This window comes from Calonectris borealis, chromosome 3 (assembly GCF_964195595.1).
Source record: "Calonectris borealis chromosome 3, bCalBor7.hap1.2, whole genome shotgun sequence".
Taxonomy (NCBI): Eukaryota; Metazoa; Chordata; class Aves; order Procellariiformes; family Procellariidae; genus Calonectris; species Calonectris borealis.
Window position 1 is genome coordinate 118,891,354 of NC_134314.1, and position 16,308 is coordinate 118,907,661.

The 16,308-nt window shown below is 44.6% G+C and overlaps 1 protein-coding gene across 6 annotated transcripts in view; it reads left to right on the forward strand.

Moving 5' to 3' along the window:
* MEIS1 (Meis homeobox 1) overlaps positions 1 to 16,308 on the forward strand; it is a 109,758-nt gene that overhangs the window by 84,786 nt on the left and 8,664 nt on the right. For all 6 annotated transcript variants that reach the window (XM_075147647.1, XM_075147649.1, XM_075147646.1 and 3 more), the window contains exon 9: positions 1,137 to 1,213. In XM_075147647.1, the coding sequence (XP_075003748.1) occupies positions 1,137 to 1,213 (77 nt within the window). The remainder of the gene's footprint in view (positions 1 to 1,136; positions 1,214 to 16,308) is intronic.

Sequence of the window (16,308 nt, forward strand, 5' to 3'; positions counted from 1 at the left end):
TGAGGTTTTAAATTCTTACGCTTTACAAGGTTTCAGTTTACGTCTCATGTAATATTACGCCGAAGAATACATCCAAAGAATATGGGAATGTTTCAGGAAAAAAAGGGACGTGTGTGTAACAGCAAATACTTTGTGACAACCAGCTGCTAAATGGGATGTTGGGATAGGTCTAACCAGTTATATCAAATTGTCTTTATTGAAAAGTTATTAAGTACCATGCAGCAGACCAGGTCTGAATCCGATGTGTACTGGGACTTGGGTGTCCAGGTTGGGAGCCGAGCCGGATCCTCAAAACAGGGTTTTTCCTGAGACTTGTTACGTTTGCAATATTTGGCCATTTCCTTTTGGGACAGTGACATTTTTACATGGAGGGGAAGGACAGAAATGGTATTTCTAAATTTCAAACTTGGATGTGGTTTTTGCTGTTGATTTATTAAGCAATCTGTATTCATGCCGAAGCGAATTTTCTGAGAAAGCAATCAAGTTCTCACAAGAAACTTAACTTATGATTGAATTTTAACATTATCTTCAATTAAACCAGTATTTATTTTCTGTCTCTTAGGATTAGCGCAGCACAGCTATGTTAATGTCAGGCAAAAATGTGCTGATCGTTGACCTTGCGATGGCCTGTGTTCAAAACCCAGGCGTTTGTTTATGTTCAGGATGCTGATCTTATTTGCAAATTATTTTGGGGCACTGGCAAGATTTGTCTTCACTATCTCAGAAAACATCAGCGTGTTTTAGTTTTACAGAGGAGTGCTTTATCACATTCTTTATTGTTCTGTGAAATACAGAAGAAAAAAAAGGTGATTTGACTCTAATCGGTCATTCGAGACAAGTGCAAAAACTTTCAGCTAATGCAACAAATATCCTTCTTGAGTATCAAGGTACTGCCAGTATCCTAAGCAGTTATTTCTCCACTTCACTAATCTTTATAATTGGCTTGTCTTTTACTGCCATTAATTAAGTGATGTAGTAGCCCATTAATAATTATAAAAGAGTGACACACCTCAGCATTTTCACCTTTCAATAATAGATGTCACGCTTCTGTTTTGGTTTTTTTTTTTAATTTAAAATAAAATGTAGGCAAAAAAAGCATTGTTTTAAATGTATATATTTATTTTGGTGTCTTATAGCACCCTTACCCTTCAGAAGAACAGAAAAAGCAGTTGGCACAAGACACAGGGCTCACTATACTTCAAGTGAACAATTGGTAAGTAATTTTCCTTAGTGTTTCTATACGGCCGCTGGCACCCTCCGGCTAACGCTTTGCATTTTTGAGGACACACCTTGCCCTTGTCTGCTCCCTCCCCCAGCAGTTTATTGATGCAAAAGGAATATAGCCGGGTGAGTGGTTTCAGTTATGGGAACTAGGAGGTTTGCTACCGCAGAAAACAAGCTGTATTTATTTTCCCATCGCTTGGGCAGATTTCGGTGTATTGGCATTTGGTACCAGTCCTCCTTCTGGCTGAGGATGTGTCTTCTTCAATAGGAAGCCACATCCATTTTGAGAACTTTGGTCTTGGAAGAGGTTGATATCTTGGGTGAAAAAAGGGGCAAGTGGCCCCGTTTCTGCAAAGTGTATTGTTATTCTGGGATGCTGTCATGCTTTTTTTAATGTTGTTAGAGGGGTTTTTCTTTTTGACTGACATCCTTCTCTCTCTTTACGGATTTGTTTTAAAAGTCCAGTTTTTGAAAGCTTGAATAAATTTTGAGGACAATCTGGCTCTTTGCTGCTGAAGTACGGTGTGGAGCAATTTTATTTATTTATTCCAGCTAAGGGTTGTTGGACCCCCTGATCTGTTGTGGTAGCAATTTGTTTGAAGGAAATCGGGATCTGTGCTGATTCTGCAGTGGATTTTGGGTTGCTAACTGTCCGGGACGTGGTGAAGGCAACCAGTGAAAATTACTCGTGATTTAAGTATAAAAACACAACAGCGAATCCTTAAAAAAGAAGTTTGATTTATTACCCTTTGTTACTGCATCGAAATGCATGTTTCTCCCACTATCCCAGAACAAGTGTCATATTTGAAGTGTATTGCAATCTAATACCTTGTAAAACTAAGTGTATCTAATTAATTGTCCTAATATTTTTAGATTAGTGTTTATGATGGGAAACCTTATCCTCTTTGAAGTAATACCCAGAAAATGGCCAAGGCAAATGGCGAGCCTGCTGGGTAAAAGGGAGGGAGGAATGCCAGTTTGCAGACAAAAGTATTTTTTTTCCGTTCAATAAGTGTCAGAGATTAATATTACTGAAGCTCTGATTACATGGCCTAATCCATTTTAGTGAATAAATTTGGTCCTGATGTCCATTGCACCTACATTAACAAACCCTCCTCTCTTAGAGAGAGTAGGAGCCTATGGGAGAGATTTCAGATATATTAAACCCCATTACAGAAAATGTAATTTCTGTCAATATAATCCCATGTATTCTTCAATTTAGTACTTTAGAGATAACAAGCTACTTACAATATATTTGCCTTTGGAGGATTAATTTACAAAGTGCACTATCTGGGAGACGCAGGCGGGCTCACATAAGCATAGCTTGTAAGGGTTATCAATTTCTGTGACCCCACAGCAGCCCTGGGAGATCAATTTTTTGAAGCCCTTTAAGACACTGAATAAAGGAAAATACCAAATACTTAGTGTATGTGAAGTAAGCTTCCGAGATACTTACTTTAAAATGGAGGAATAAAAGGCACTAAACATAAAATATGTGTTATAAAGAAACATAACCCCCACAATATTTTGGCTCAGCCAGAAAAAATTACGTGTTTGCTTCAGCTTTACGTCCTCCAACCTTCATCCAGGCGATACCCTAATTTATATGGTTGTCCTTCAGTTTAACAATAGGCGCTTTGGCCAGTTAAGAAGCTGCGTATGTTCGTCAGGGGTCTTATTTAATGATGGGTGGAGCGAGCGTATGCTGCTTCGGAGGGGTCCGGGCGCATAGGATTTGGCGTGGGTAACTGTGTCCGTTTAGGATGGGCCATCAAAGAAATTTTTTGAGATGATGAACATGGGGTGCTTTGAACTAAAGCTGGTGGAATTTCTCCCGAGTGACTTTCCAGGGTGTTTTTCAGTACCCATCTCGCCTCGGATTTGAGTTTTGTACTTTGGCGTTGTATCAGATGTGTTTTTATAAGTTCCTTATGTGCAAGGAAGGGAAAAAAAAAAAAAAAGTAGGTCAAAATACATTATAACTGAAGTCTTGTGGATGTAGGGCAGGCTTCCTCTGCTTGAGCTAGTTTGGTAATTCTGCTGTGGTGTTACAATTGCATAAATTATTGAGACAATCCCCCTTCCCAGCCCCACAAAGATTTAACGCTATAGAGCCGGTTGGGGCTTTTTTAAATAACGGGTATCCGTGTGTGGTGGGCAGAGATGCTAAAATAGGGTAATTCAGCCCCTGCTTTTTGTGATGGATGCTGAGGACCAAGGAGGCTGTGAGGCCATGGCTGAGTGTGCAGGTTGCACACACGCACACGTGCATCCTCAGGAAACATACAGCCACGGGGTGACCAACGAGCTACTCATCCCCTCCCGAATCCCGGGGATATGGGCAACCCTTTCCCAACCTTTTCCTCAATCCCTTTTCTTCTAAGGCAGTGGTATGCAGGAGAAGAAACTCTTCTTGCCTAAATTGTTTGCTGCAGGGAAGAGCTAACGTATCGTTTCTGGTTGGCTTTGCCTTTCTTCAGCGGGCTCATAAGTCAGTCAGCCACAACTTGCAAAAAATTTTGCCTTCCTCCTTAGATTCTTCCAAACTTGTTAACACACATGTACATTTTTGTATTAATGATGAGTCATTGTAAATCACTGTTGCAGAGATTAAATAAAATGCTGAAGGGCAGGCTGGGTGCAGATCAGTCATAAATTATTGGCAGCAACACAGCATGTGGGAATACATGAAATGTGCATGAAAAACATAAACTCATGTCTGGTGGCATGGTCGTTAGCCCAGACTGGGAATGCTGGATTTTCTGGATGGAATTAGAAGTTTGCCACAGTGCAGTCAGTGAAGAGGGCATTTGTTTTCTGCAGATTGAAAGCATTTGAACAATTTTTTTTGTCATATTTTGAATGCCTTTACAGTATGTGCTAGTTGCATACTTCAGTTCTCTGCCGTAACGAAAAAAATGGTGCTTTTCACATACGGTCTGCCCGGTGTTCAGGCTCCCCGGGTTGATGCACACAACTCCTATTGATGGGGGAGGAGTCACAGGAATGGGGTGATGATGTGAGACGTGCCAGAAAATGTATCGGTGGTAGGGCACATGTCTTTAAAAATACCACAGTTTTAACTTGTCCTTTTTTCCTTGGGTTGTTTTATTTGTTGAAAGTAATGAAATAATCCACGCGGAGGATTTTTCCCTTTTTTTTTTTCCCACACACGGCGATTTTGCTCACGAATCGCCAGCGGTGCCTTTTAGGACCATCTTTTTGCCACAGTCGGATGTTTCTGTCGTGGGAAGAGGGAGCCCTTACCCTCTTGCAAAAAAACCCAATCTGTGGCAGGTAGGAAGGTAGCAGAGTTCAAGATGTCGTTAGTCTAAATGAATCCTTTGGGTCTCCGTCTTGTTTGTCGTTTAACCCCGCAGCAGTGTAGGGTTCGAAGCACGGTAACATGAACTAGAAGGGGCACTCGTATGATCTTGAGAGCGTTGCATATATGGACATGGAAGGAACCTGACCAGGTACAGGTTAATAAGGTGCTTTTCCCCAGTGATAAAAACTGTGATTGAAATATCCAGGAGGTGTGATCCAATCACTTTTTACCTCAGTTGAGAGCCAGCCAGGCTATATTGAACAATCTATACAGTTTTCTTGTTTACTACATCCCAACTGAATCTCTTCCCGTTAAGAACTAATGGTAAATAATTACTGGCGGTACTCTACGGAGAAGAGAGAGCAATTCTCATCAAGGGCTGCATTAGGTGTCAGATGCTTGTTTATGTTTTAGGAAAGTGTAGGTACACAGATAAATGTCTGTATATTGGTAGAATAATGTGTCTATATAACGTCTCTAAATGCGCATGTCTATATGTGACTATCTCCCTGAATAGAGTTGCGTACAACTGCATTAAAATGATCGTAAAAAAAAAAAAAATTAAGTTTGAAAATTCCAATCCTTAAAGCTCCAGCCTTTTATTAGGTGTTTCCACTCTGCTTTTTCCAGAACACCCTTGTGCTATCTAGGGCACAGACCAGACAATGATGGAGCAGCTAGTCAATATTTTATCTTACCCTCATTCTTCAGTGCTTCGTTTGTTGAGCTGTATTCAAACCCTGCTTGAAGATGGAATTAATAATTACTGCTGGGCTTTCCTATGGCGCTTACTGCTCTAATACCCAAGTCCTCCCCTGACCTCCACTTGCCTATATATGCGTACAAGGTTGTGGGTCTGCGTGATATTTTTACAGTTCCCCTGCAAGGAGAGAGAATAGTGTTGTCCCGGCTCACAGGTGAAGGAGTGAGGCTCAGGAGGGTCCAGGTCTAGCACAGCCACCAGTTTTGGGTTGGTCTGGGACTGTGAGATGACTCAAAATGACAGCAAGTTACCCACATTTAAGGTCCAACAACCACCAAAACTCCAAGTTTCAGTGGAAACTCCAAGTTTTGAGTGCCTCGGCATCTTACATTGCCAACCTCTAGTGTTGGGTTTGGAGGAGAGATGTGAGAAATCAGTAACTGCTGGTGAAAAGTTTGGGTTTGAAGATTTACTCGGTAGCTCCCGAGCAGTCCAAGGCAGCAGCAGAGCTGAATTCTCTTCTCCAGTGCAGCGTTCAGCTGCTTCAGCCAAGACTGCTTTGCCTTTCTTGCCGTTTGCTGCCTTATTTGTTCAACTTTGTCAAAGTTTATTTCCTGTAGAAATCAATTTTTCTGCATTATAGTGCCCTGGCTTGTTCTTAGAACAAACGTAATCATCATTGGAGTGGTTGAGGCATTGGGCCCTATCAAAAATTGTACCGCGAGCTGGTAACTGAACTGTTTGCATATAAAGTAGATTAAAGAATAGGGTGCAAGCAGCTCTAGTAATACAGTTTCCTAACTCTTGAGTTTTTGATTTTATGACCTTGGCTTCTTTAAATGTCAATTTTGTGTATAATTTCCTAGGCTTACAAAAAAAATAACAAACCCCAACGAAACACACTGGAAAAAATGATCAAATAATGTAAATTTCCCTAATCTCATTCTTGGAGACAGCTGAAGTTATTTTTGCTGAAACTTTATAAGGACGACATTTTAAAAAGGCTCCAAGACCAGCCTGAAGATGAGTTTGAAAAATCTGAGATGGGTTTGCAATAGGAAGACCAGACCACCTTACTGTATGTAGCGCAGCCAGCTCAGGGTATAGACACCCAGAAATACTTCATTACTCTTTCAGCCCCATCACAACTCCCCTCTGGGAAGAAATTTTCTCCCGCCTCCGTTTCTTTGCTCGTGGGTAACCACAGTGGTAGAAGCTTTGCTGCTGTAGTCGCGTGGGGCAGGGGACAAAGCTCTTTGCCGTGGCAAGGGCAGGCAGGGTGGCGGGGACAGGAGGACGGGAGGATTCTGCATTTCTTATGGGCGATTGCACCCTAGCACCCAGTGACCAACGGGGAGCACCACTGCCAGGGGTGTCCTTCCCATCTTGGGAAGCCCATCTTGGGCTTGTCGTGCCTGGTCCGGCTTGCAGATGGCAGGGTTACGGATGGAGCAGTTGGGGGGATGCAGATGGGGGGGATGCAGATGGGGCAGGTGGGAGGGATGCAGATTGGGAGATGTGAATGGGGTGCATGGGGGAAGATGCTGATGGGGCAGATGAGAGATGCAGATGGAGGGATGCTGATGGGGGGATGCTGATGGGGTGGATGCAGATGGGGACAGATGCAGATGGGGCAGATGGAGGGATGCGGGTAGGGCAGATGGGGATGCTGATGGGGTGGATGCAGATGGGGACAGATGCAGATGGGATGGATGCAGATGGGGACAGATGCAGATGGGGCAGATGCAGATGGGGCAGATGGAGGGATGCAGATGGGGGGGATGCTGATGGGGTGGATGCAGATGGGGACAGATGCAGATGGGGCAGATGCAGGAAGCCCCTGCCCACCCCTCCGCAGAGGTGCAGGGGAAGGAGGAGCGGCTGCATGGCTCTCCGCCCCGCCACCTTTTGGAAAACAGTCCCAGGCCCCTGTTTTCCCGCTGTGATTTTTTTATTATAGCATGCCTGGGATTCGGTGCGTCTAAAGCGCACCCCAAACACCCCCAGATCCAAGTGATAACGTTGTCCGGTGATTCCCATGTGTTGAGCCCCTCATCAGCCCCTTTGGAGGGGATGGAAAGGCTTCTTCATGAGGCTGGGCATTGAGCATAGACCTAAGCTTCACTCAATTCCTTCGCTGAGGGTGATACTCACCCTGAGCAAAAGGCCAGCACATGACCAGCGCACCACTTTAGTCCCACTTAAGCACTATTTTTAGGGTGTAAGTGGGGGAGGAGGCCGGCAGGGAGGGAGCATAGCAAAAGCAGGTGCTGGTCCTATACGCAGGGGTGGATTTTCACCCCCGTTGCCTACCAAATCACAGGCTACAATAACTAGGCAAGCTATTTGGTTTGCCACTTTGCAGAGCACGTTGCACGCAGAGATTTTTAGTCCTAGGCGAGTAAAATATCTGCTTGTTTTCAGAGGTATCTATTACTGCTTTTGTTGCAGTAAACAGATTAAACGAGAAAAGGTCAAGATGCAATTTGAATCTGTGTAAGAACATAACAAATACTTTTCTCAGTAATCAGATACAGTAAATACAAGTACTTATTTACTTGTAAATGTTAAAACATTCACAAATTATCCTCTCAACTTCAGCAATACAAACTTAACTGTCAGATTTTGGAAACTATTTACTTTTCTTCTTTATGTGATTCAAGAATACATATACAGATGTTATTTAAACACTGTTTTGTTAATGGGAATACATGCGAAAGCAGGAAAAATAGAAGTAAGAAAGAATATATGTTGCAGGTTTAACAAATACGTATTGTTCGTTATTCCAGAGTAAAATAAGACAGTAGGTGTTTGGGATGTGAAGATCATGCCCCCCAAAAAAAACACAAACCCCCAAGAAGACCATTAAAAAAGGGATCTTGCTGGGTGAATTGTTATACCGTTTGAGCAATTCGGAATATGTGCGGTAAATTAGCAGTTCTAAACGTACCATGTGCTGGGATTTTCAAGCAGATTTTTACATTTATGTTTTCACTAAGTCTTAGCTAATTGTTATGCCTTTCACCTTGAATGCCAATTGTAATAATAATATTACATCTGTAGTCTATTTCTCTGTTCTTAAATTACAGCAATCAGGAATACTCACTAGGTAAAATCATGTATAGTTACTCATAAGAAAATATTGAAATCAGACGAAAAAATGTTTAGCTTGCATATTGCCTTAGACAGCCCTGGAGAGCTGCCAGGCAGCCAAGGTATTATTAGAAAAGCTGAGCAAATAGCTTGCAGGGGGAAGAATTGTGAATTTAGAGCCATCAGGTACCGTCATATCACCGGATTTTAGGCTGGGTTTTTTTTTTAGTTCAGTAAAGCCATTTAAAAATACAGTGCAGTGGTTTAAACGTGCGGGGTTTGGTTTCGGCGCGCGGGTTTAAGGAGTAGTGATACAGTTTTGGCATGAAACACAGATGTTTTTCCAAAGGGGGCAGATGCTTGGAGGAGGTGGATAAAGAGGTTTTTTGGGGAAATGCCCCCCTTGGCCTCCGGGATTTCAGGTGGAGCAGAGGAAAGGTGTTCACCCTGGAGAGCTGATAGAGCCTGGCAGTCTCTGCGTGCCCCAGACTGCCCCAAAACAGGGGTCACGATGTCCAGGAGCAGCAAGGGAGGATGTTTTCCCTAACCACTGCTCTGACATCCCCTGGATCCAGGCTGGGCAAAACCGGCAGAGGAATCACCGTTTATTTCAAGAGCAAACGTGGAATCATTTTGCACGAACTGACAGACTAATTAGTGGTGCCCTGAGCATCGAGCAAATAAAATAACTGGTGTTATTTTACAGATGCTTTTCTGAGTGGGAGAAAGGTCGGTTCCCACCGCAGAGCATCGTACGGTGCAAACGGGGTTTACCTGCCGATAGTTTTGATTAACGAAAGGCGCTTGGCACTTGAGAAGTTAACATGCAGCCAAAAATAATCCTGTTTCCTTGGGCCTTCCATCCTCTTCTGGGGTGGTTTTGTACCTGACAAACTTTTTTTTAGTCGGTGCATTAATATTCTGTAACGAATGCGCTGTCAGGTGTCAGGGAAATAAGATGAAACAGCGCCGTGCAAACACTCGCCGCTTGCTCTTTTCTCCGCTCCTGCCCTAGCTTTGCTTTGCAGGATCAGGGTAGGGGTCAGAAGGCTTTGGTTGCTACTTTTTATTTTAAAAAGCTGAGATTCAGGTGTGCATTGTCTCAAAACAGAAGTTTGGCTTTAAAGAACCTCATCCAGGACACTATTGTGTTGTGGAAATGCAAGCAAGGGGAGGGCTCAGTGCCGTCTTCTGTAAATACAGTTCTCAGGGCTTGGTTCCTCTTTAGTGCAAGAGATGCTTCTTCAGGAAAAATATGCTGGATATATTAAAATATATATATATATATACCCTCAATATATTAAAAAAAAAGAAAGAAGGGGAGAGTAATGGTTTGTCATTGCTTTGCAAGTCAGGTTTTGGTCTATTCTTGTCATAGCTATCTGAAGTGTGTTTACATATAGTTTGCCTTTCTGGTATTTTGTGCTTGCACAGACCTGATCTCCACCTCTTTTGTGTCAACAGTTGCTGAGATTGGTGTAGAGCGATTAACCGCTGCGAACTGAAACACCAACACGCAGAGAAAGTGCCCTCAGAGACCCTCTCTCGCACTTACATCAGGCGCTAGCTCGGGGCTGCACCTGCATAAAACAAACTGCGTGGTTAAAAAGTCAGCCTGAAATATTAAAAATGGGGCAAATGTTGCCTCCTTCTTGGCTAAACCAATTTTCTCTTCTCAAAAATGAAACACAGCCAGAGGCGCAGGGCGAGGACGTGCTTTCGAGGGCGTGCGTTTTGCCCTGCCTGCCCTGAAATGATTTCGGTGTAAATGATGTATGGCTGGCTATACCAGCGTTAGCGCTAACGAGGCTTCTGCCTTTTATTTTACTTTTAAAAAAGAAAAGAAACAGCAGCAGATGCTGCTGAAAAAATATTACTTCCACAGTTTGTCAACGAAATCTAGGTCATGTAACAGTTTCACGGGTTATTTTTTTTTTTCTCCCCTGCCCAGCCGCTGTAGTCCTTGTGCCTTTTTTGGCTAATCATAAAGTGCAATAGCAATAGCTCCTTTTTAATTCAGATTTATCCCAGAGATGTCCAACTTCTCACCTTCTCTGGTTTACAAAGGTGGTTTATACCATCTGGGGGCTGATCCCTAAGCTTTCTGTGTCCCATGGTCTCACAAATTCTTTTTATTTTTGACATTCCTCTGACCTCCCCGTGTGTGTTTTGTTTGCGTTGTTTTCTGAGGATGTCTTTTCTCTTTTCTCCTGCCCTGAATAAAATGCCGTCAGGAGTAGGATTATAAGCAAAATTAATTACTTCACTTAATGGGAAATTATGTTTAGATAAAGTAGATTACAAAGTAGGTTATTAGTAGTGGTTAGAAAACAATGTTTTGAAGTAGGATGTCTCTGGGGGGGGGAGTTCGTCCAGAAGCGTGGGGTTGTTTTTCAGGTTGGCTGTGACTCAGAACTGTATCTTTTGTGGTTTCTGGGAAAAAAAAAAACAAGGAAAAAAAATTTCAAACCAGTTTTGCAGGTGCCCACATCACACGAAATACACCAACGTGCTCGTGTTTGTTATCTCAGTAGTGGTGGGGAGGATGCAACCACAGGAATCACAGCTTCCCTCCTCCGCCCCGAGCCGACGTCTCGGGGTATAGAGCAGAGCGATGTCAAAGCCTATTTCATGTACAAATCACAGGTCTCATGTACAAATCACAGGTCCAGGGGCTCATTATGTTTTCTCTTTAGGGAGTGTTTTCCCCCAAAGACACTTGTCAGGGCTTTTGGTTTGGCCACCCTGGGTTCGCTTCTCCCGCAGGCTGGAGGAGCTGGTGTGGGGTATGGGGTGTGGGGTGACGGGGTGACGGGGTGGCCTTCTGGAGACGAGGAGAGTGAGGAGATCCATCCAGGAGGGCAGACAGAGCATTTCTTGCATCCTTCAGTGTGCAGGAACGCACTTAAACCGGCGCCAGATGTGGGAGCAACCTCTCTGGTTTCGCTTGGGCTGGAGGACCGGCCACGGCTTCTAGCTCCTACGTCGTATGCATTATAGGTAGGAGCGAACAGGGAAAAAGCTATTTGGACAAGGCTCCCAGCTTGATGTATGGAAAAAGCCTTGGTCCTCAAAGGAGGAACCCCTATGTTTAGGCCGCTTGTGTGGCAGGAGAAAGCTCAGAGATCATCTCGTAAACACTACGTTCCCTTAAATAAGGAGTTATGCTGAATCGACAGAGGAGAAGGAAATTGCTGGAAGAGAGAGGAGCGTTTTCAAAGAAGTAGCAAGTAGTTTGCTAGCAGTTCTCACCCATTCCCAGCGTAATCCCTGCCGTCGAGCGGGACTCGGGTTGTTGGTTTGAAGTGATCTGCTGAAGACAAGCCACTGGGTTGCACTGATGGCATGCACCAGACCAGGGCCGAGTTACAGAGTCCAGACATGCTCTCCTGAAGGTTCAGATGCAAAGCTGAGGTTCAGACCCTGCTCAGAGCCGGAAGAAAACGCCGAGCTGGGAGATGTGCATCGCAGTCCGGGCTGCTCTCAAAGCTTGCAGAGAGCCTGCGTGCCCTCTGCCACGAGCGTTTGGGAGGTCCTGGGGTTTGTGGCGTGGTCTGCACATTGAAGCGCGTACGTCTCTATCCCAGCAGTGCGCTGTATGGTGCCGAGATGAATCGCTCTCCAAATCTGCAGTGGAAAAGCAACTACACAGCATCAGTCCTTGGGCAGGGAGAGCATTTTTGTGGGAGGCAAGATTTTGGCCAGTAGCGTGTTGCATACCCAACTGCAGTGTTGTGTTGGGTCTAGCGCTGTCCGGGGCGTGAATTAGAGCAGCTTTAGTGCTGCTCCACTAGATGAATCCTTGCCATATTCCTTAAAGGCTAATTGTGGCACACGGAGATCAGCAGAGTACAGCTGCGCTGGGATTTGGGAGCAGGGAAGAGACGGGAGGTCAGCTCCGCTGGCGCTTTGCCATGTAAAGATTTCCCCTTACATCATCTGGCTGCCGAGGGCGAGTTTACATCTGCTTTGCACCCCGAGGGAATTGCGGTGTCAGGGAATGAGGTTGCTGCGAGCCCTCCCCGGCGCAGCCGAGACCTGCAGCACGGCCTCTGCTCCGGCTCCCTGGCATCGGCGGGGAGATGCCCGGATGCCGGACCTGGATTTTCACCAGAAACTTTCCATGCTGGCTGAGCTTTTTGGAGGACTGAGTAGGATTTGGAGATGGGAGGGGAGGAGGAGAAGGAGGAGAGCGTACCAGAAAGGCCAACAGCAGCTCGCCTATGATGTGGGAGGGCACTGGAGATGGGCAGAGCAGGGAAGAGCATCTCCAGGGAGCCCTTCTCTGGGCACGTTGGCTCTTCATGACTCTCTAGTGAGTCCCTCCCTTGTTTTTCATTCAGAACTAGCTAAATAAATACAAATAGGCTTTAGCTCCATCCTGCTGAGGAACAGGGAAAATTTTGCAAGACGGGAAGAGTGTTTCCTGCCCAGCTTTCTTCTAGAAAGACCCATCAAGCAGCCACCAGTCGTGAGCCCTGTGTGGAGATGGGGCTCGGGGAGCATTTGGGCCAAGGAAAGAGCAGGGCCAGGAGCTTGTGGATCCTACCTCGATGTAAAGCCATCAGCCGTCCCTTATGTGCCAAGAGCATGAGCCACCACTGGGCTTGCTGCCACGCCGAGGTGGTCACCACGGCTGCGTGGTGTCCCACGGGGCTGGTGGCAGGGTGCTCCACCAAATCTGGTCTGTTTATTTGGAGGCAGGATGCGTCCCACGGTGATTTGAGAAGAAAGCATGGTATGGAGCAGGAGGGGAAGCAGGGCTTAAGGGCTTAGGAGGAGACCAAGCACAGGAGGTGGCCAATGGTAGAGCTGGTGCATGTTGGGCTGGCCAAAATGTAGGGCATAGCCAGCTCTCTTACAAGGAGCACGTACCTGATGCCATCTTTCTGCTTTCTATTTTTGCACTCGATATGCTCGCTACATTAGCAGGGTTGGCTTGCGAGAGATTCAATAGCACTCTCCTGCTTTAAAGCAACTTTTCTGAATGCACAACATGAATCCATCGGTGGGGTCACATAGTAATGCTTGAAGTCAGAAGCTATTTTTAAAACTAAATTGCAGAACCACACATGGCTTTCATTAGTGCTTTACATCAAATTTGTCAGCTAATTAGTGGTTTTTCATCACTAGTTTTTGCATAGTATTTTATTTGTTCGCTCTTCAATATTGTCTTGCGACACCCCCAGCCCTATATACAGTCCCTGGCGCTGGTGCTGCCAGCGGAGGAAGGAGGGAGAGGAGAGCTTTCAGGAGACCTTCCCGATCCTCCTGATGGATGGACTCGCAGCGTTTGGAGTATATTCCAATATTACGTGTCTGGAGTGGGCGGTTAGCAGCCCGTGTACTCTCTTCCCTCCCTACCTCCATTTAGTGTTGTAAATGATGTATTGCAGTCCTGAACTGTCTTCGGTTCGGAGGAGGAGGAGGAGGAGAAAGCAAGAAAAGTTGCCAAACATGACTTCATAAGGTTTGACTTTAAATTGAACAAAGTTTCTTGAGTGTCTTGGATTTTTTTTTTTTTTCTTTACAAATAAAGGGAGTACAGAGAGCATGGATTGCTAATGACTGGTAGTTACGGGTCATTAAGCTCACTAACTGACTTCAGGATCAGAACTTTCTAATAACGGCAGTAAGCACTCTTTTAACATTTATTTCTCATTTTAGGGATGGGGAGATGTGATTACCATTCAAAAGTCTGCAGTTATTTTTTCTCTTCATAATTACAGAGGGAGCTTGCTACTTTTAAGGCTGTTCTTAAAACATTTGAAAGTAGTTGGTGAAATAATTTCGAGGGTTTTTTTCCTTTTCTTTAACTGACTCCCTTAAAAAGCTCTGGAAAACAAATACACAGGAAAAAATGAAAATATGTTAAAATAAGGAATAAAGCAGTTACTGAAGTGTAATAATCCTGGTTTATAGCACACTTTCCATTTAAATTGTTTTTATTAGAGATAAACCTGTTAAGCGTTGAGGAATTAAGTGCTGAATAGAGAAGGTTGTTTCGCTGCTGTGTAAATGAAGGATCCCAGTATGCAGAAAAAAGCATGGCTGGTTTTGCAAGTGAATTATTTGCCGGTTTGAAGGGCTCTGGTTACTTTGGCGTCTGTTACAAAAAAATGCTGCTTTGTTTGTTATCAAGAGGGGCAAAAGAGATTATTTTTTTCAGAAGGGCAAAAGAGATTTTAGCCCTGGGGTTTGTAGGTACTGTGGGCTTTCTCATCGTCCTTACGCCTGGTTTGCTAGAAGGAGCCCGAGGAGAAAACGAGGCAGAGGGATTTTCGGGAATTTCTTGGCACCGCTGTTGATACACGGACTTCTGGCTTGCCATCGCATGCGGCGCTTTGGGACAATTTTGAGAGGGAGCAGCCTGCAACTCCAAGTATCGAAAGTCAGTAATGGTGTGAAACTCTCCTCATTTGGGAGGGCTGCGGGGAGAGAAAAATTCAATATATCGCTAAGTCTCAGCATCTCCTTTCAGACAGCTGGTCCTGGAAAATTTCATTCAAAGACTGCAAATTGGAAGTCCCCGCAATCGCTCTGTCGATTCTTGAGCAAAGGTGACTTTGGAAATTCGTGACAGCGGAGGAAGGTCTTGTTTTATTCACTCAACAGAAGTAAAATACAAGGGGAAGGGAGAAAGAACAGATCTGTGCGGAAAATGTCACTCGGGCTGTAACCTGAGCCTTAGCGAACTGTGCCTTTTGGAGGGTTTGGTGACCCTCCGAAAATCCTTGCTCTCTGGCTGCTATTATTGTAGCCAATTTCCAACTAAAATAAGTCTTTTGTCATCACCAGCCATGCCGCCTCTCGCTGAGAAGAAACAAAACTTGTGCGTGGCAGCGAGGGCGGCCAAGCTGAAGGTCAGAGTGCAGAGGCGGATTGCTGCATCCCCGGGGCCGGGGCTGGATCTCACCCGTGGGACCGGCGATGCACCGACCGGGGAGACTGCCAGTGACCTCTGGAGACAGACCCCGGGCCAGAAGCCTAAGAGAAAACATCCTAGTAAAATGCAAATTGGAGAAAAGAGGGTTTCCTGCTCCTCTTTAGGGTTTTGCAGGTGGAATAGCTGGTTTTTTCTTGCTTTTTGGGACACGGCAGAAAACTTAATCTCATGTATCCAAAAGGGCAAGGAAAAGCTAACTTGAAAAAAAAAAAAAATGCTTTAAACTTCTGTGTTTGCCCAACTGTTCAAACGTTTCCTCCGTGCCAGATCCTTCCCCTTGCAAAAAAAAAAAGGGAAAAAAAAGGCAAAAAAAGCAACCCAAAGCATTGTTTTGCAGATTTATCGGCTCTCCTTGGGACAGGGAGGCGGGTACAACTTGTGCACTGAGGGATCGCATGTTGTTTGTGCTGCTATTGATTCTGCTCTTTGGGGGAAAAAACCCAAACCAAAAAACCCCTTCCACATCGGAGCAAAGGTACCAATGCATAGAGCACTGGTGTGGGGAAAAATACTTTATGCAAGTCTTGGAGCCTCTGCGGGTCTTTGCTCACACGAGTAAGGTTATGCGGCTGTCTTAATCATTAACTTAAGTTTTATGTCAAGTCGTATTTTGACAGTACTCCATTTGAGTAACACTTAATACACAAATATCTTTTTTAGGTCCCGATTCCTCTGAACTTTTAAAAATGAGAGTGATTTATGGTTTCTTTCTCTTGAGATAGGTGAATGTGAGCGTACGGGAAAAGGGGCAGTGAGATTTTTCCTGTTAGCTTTTCTGTTCCATCATTTTTGCTGGTGTTAGGTCAGCCTGGCACTTTGGAGAGTGAGCAAAAGATCTCAGCCCTGCTATCAAAAGAAAAAAACAGATTACAAAGACATTATCCCCATGCCTGTATATTTCTGCAGCTACAGCTAATTCGCAATTTTGCTTGTGAAGAGTTCTCAAAAGTGATTTATAAATGTAACAGCGCTGCATTGTGCTCTTTCAAGGCAAGCCACATTAATAGTTTTAAT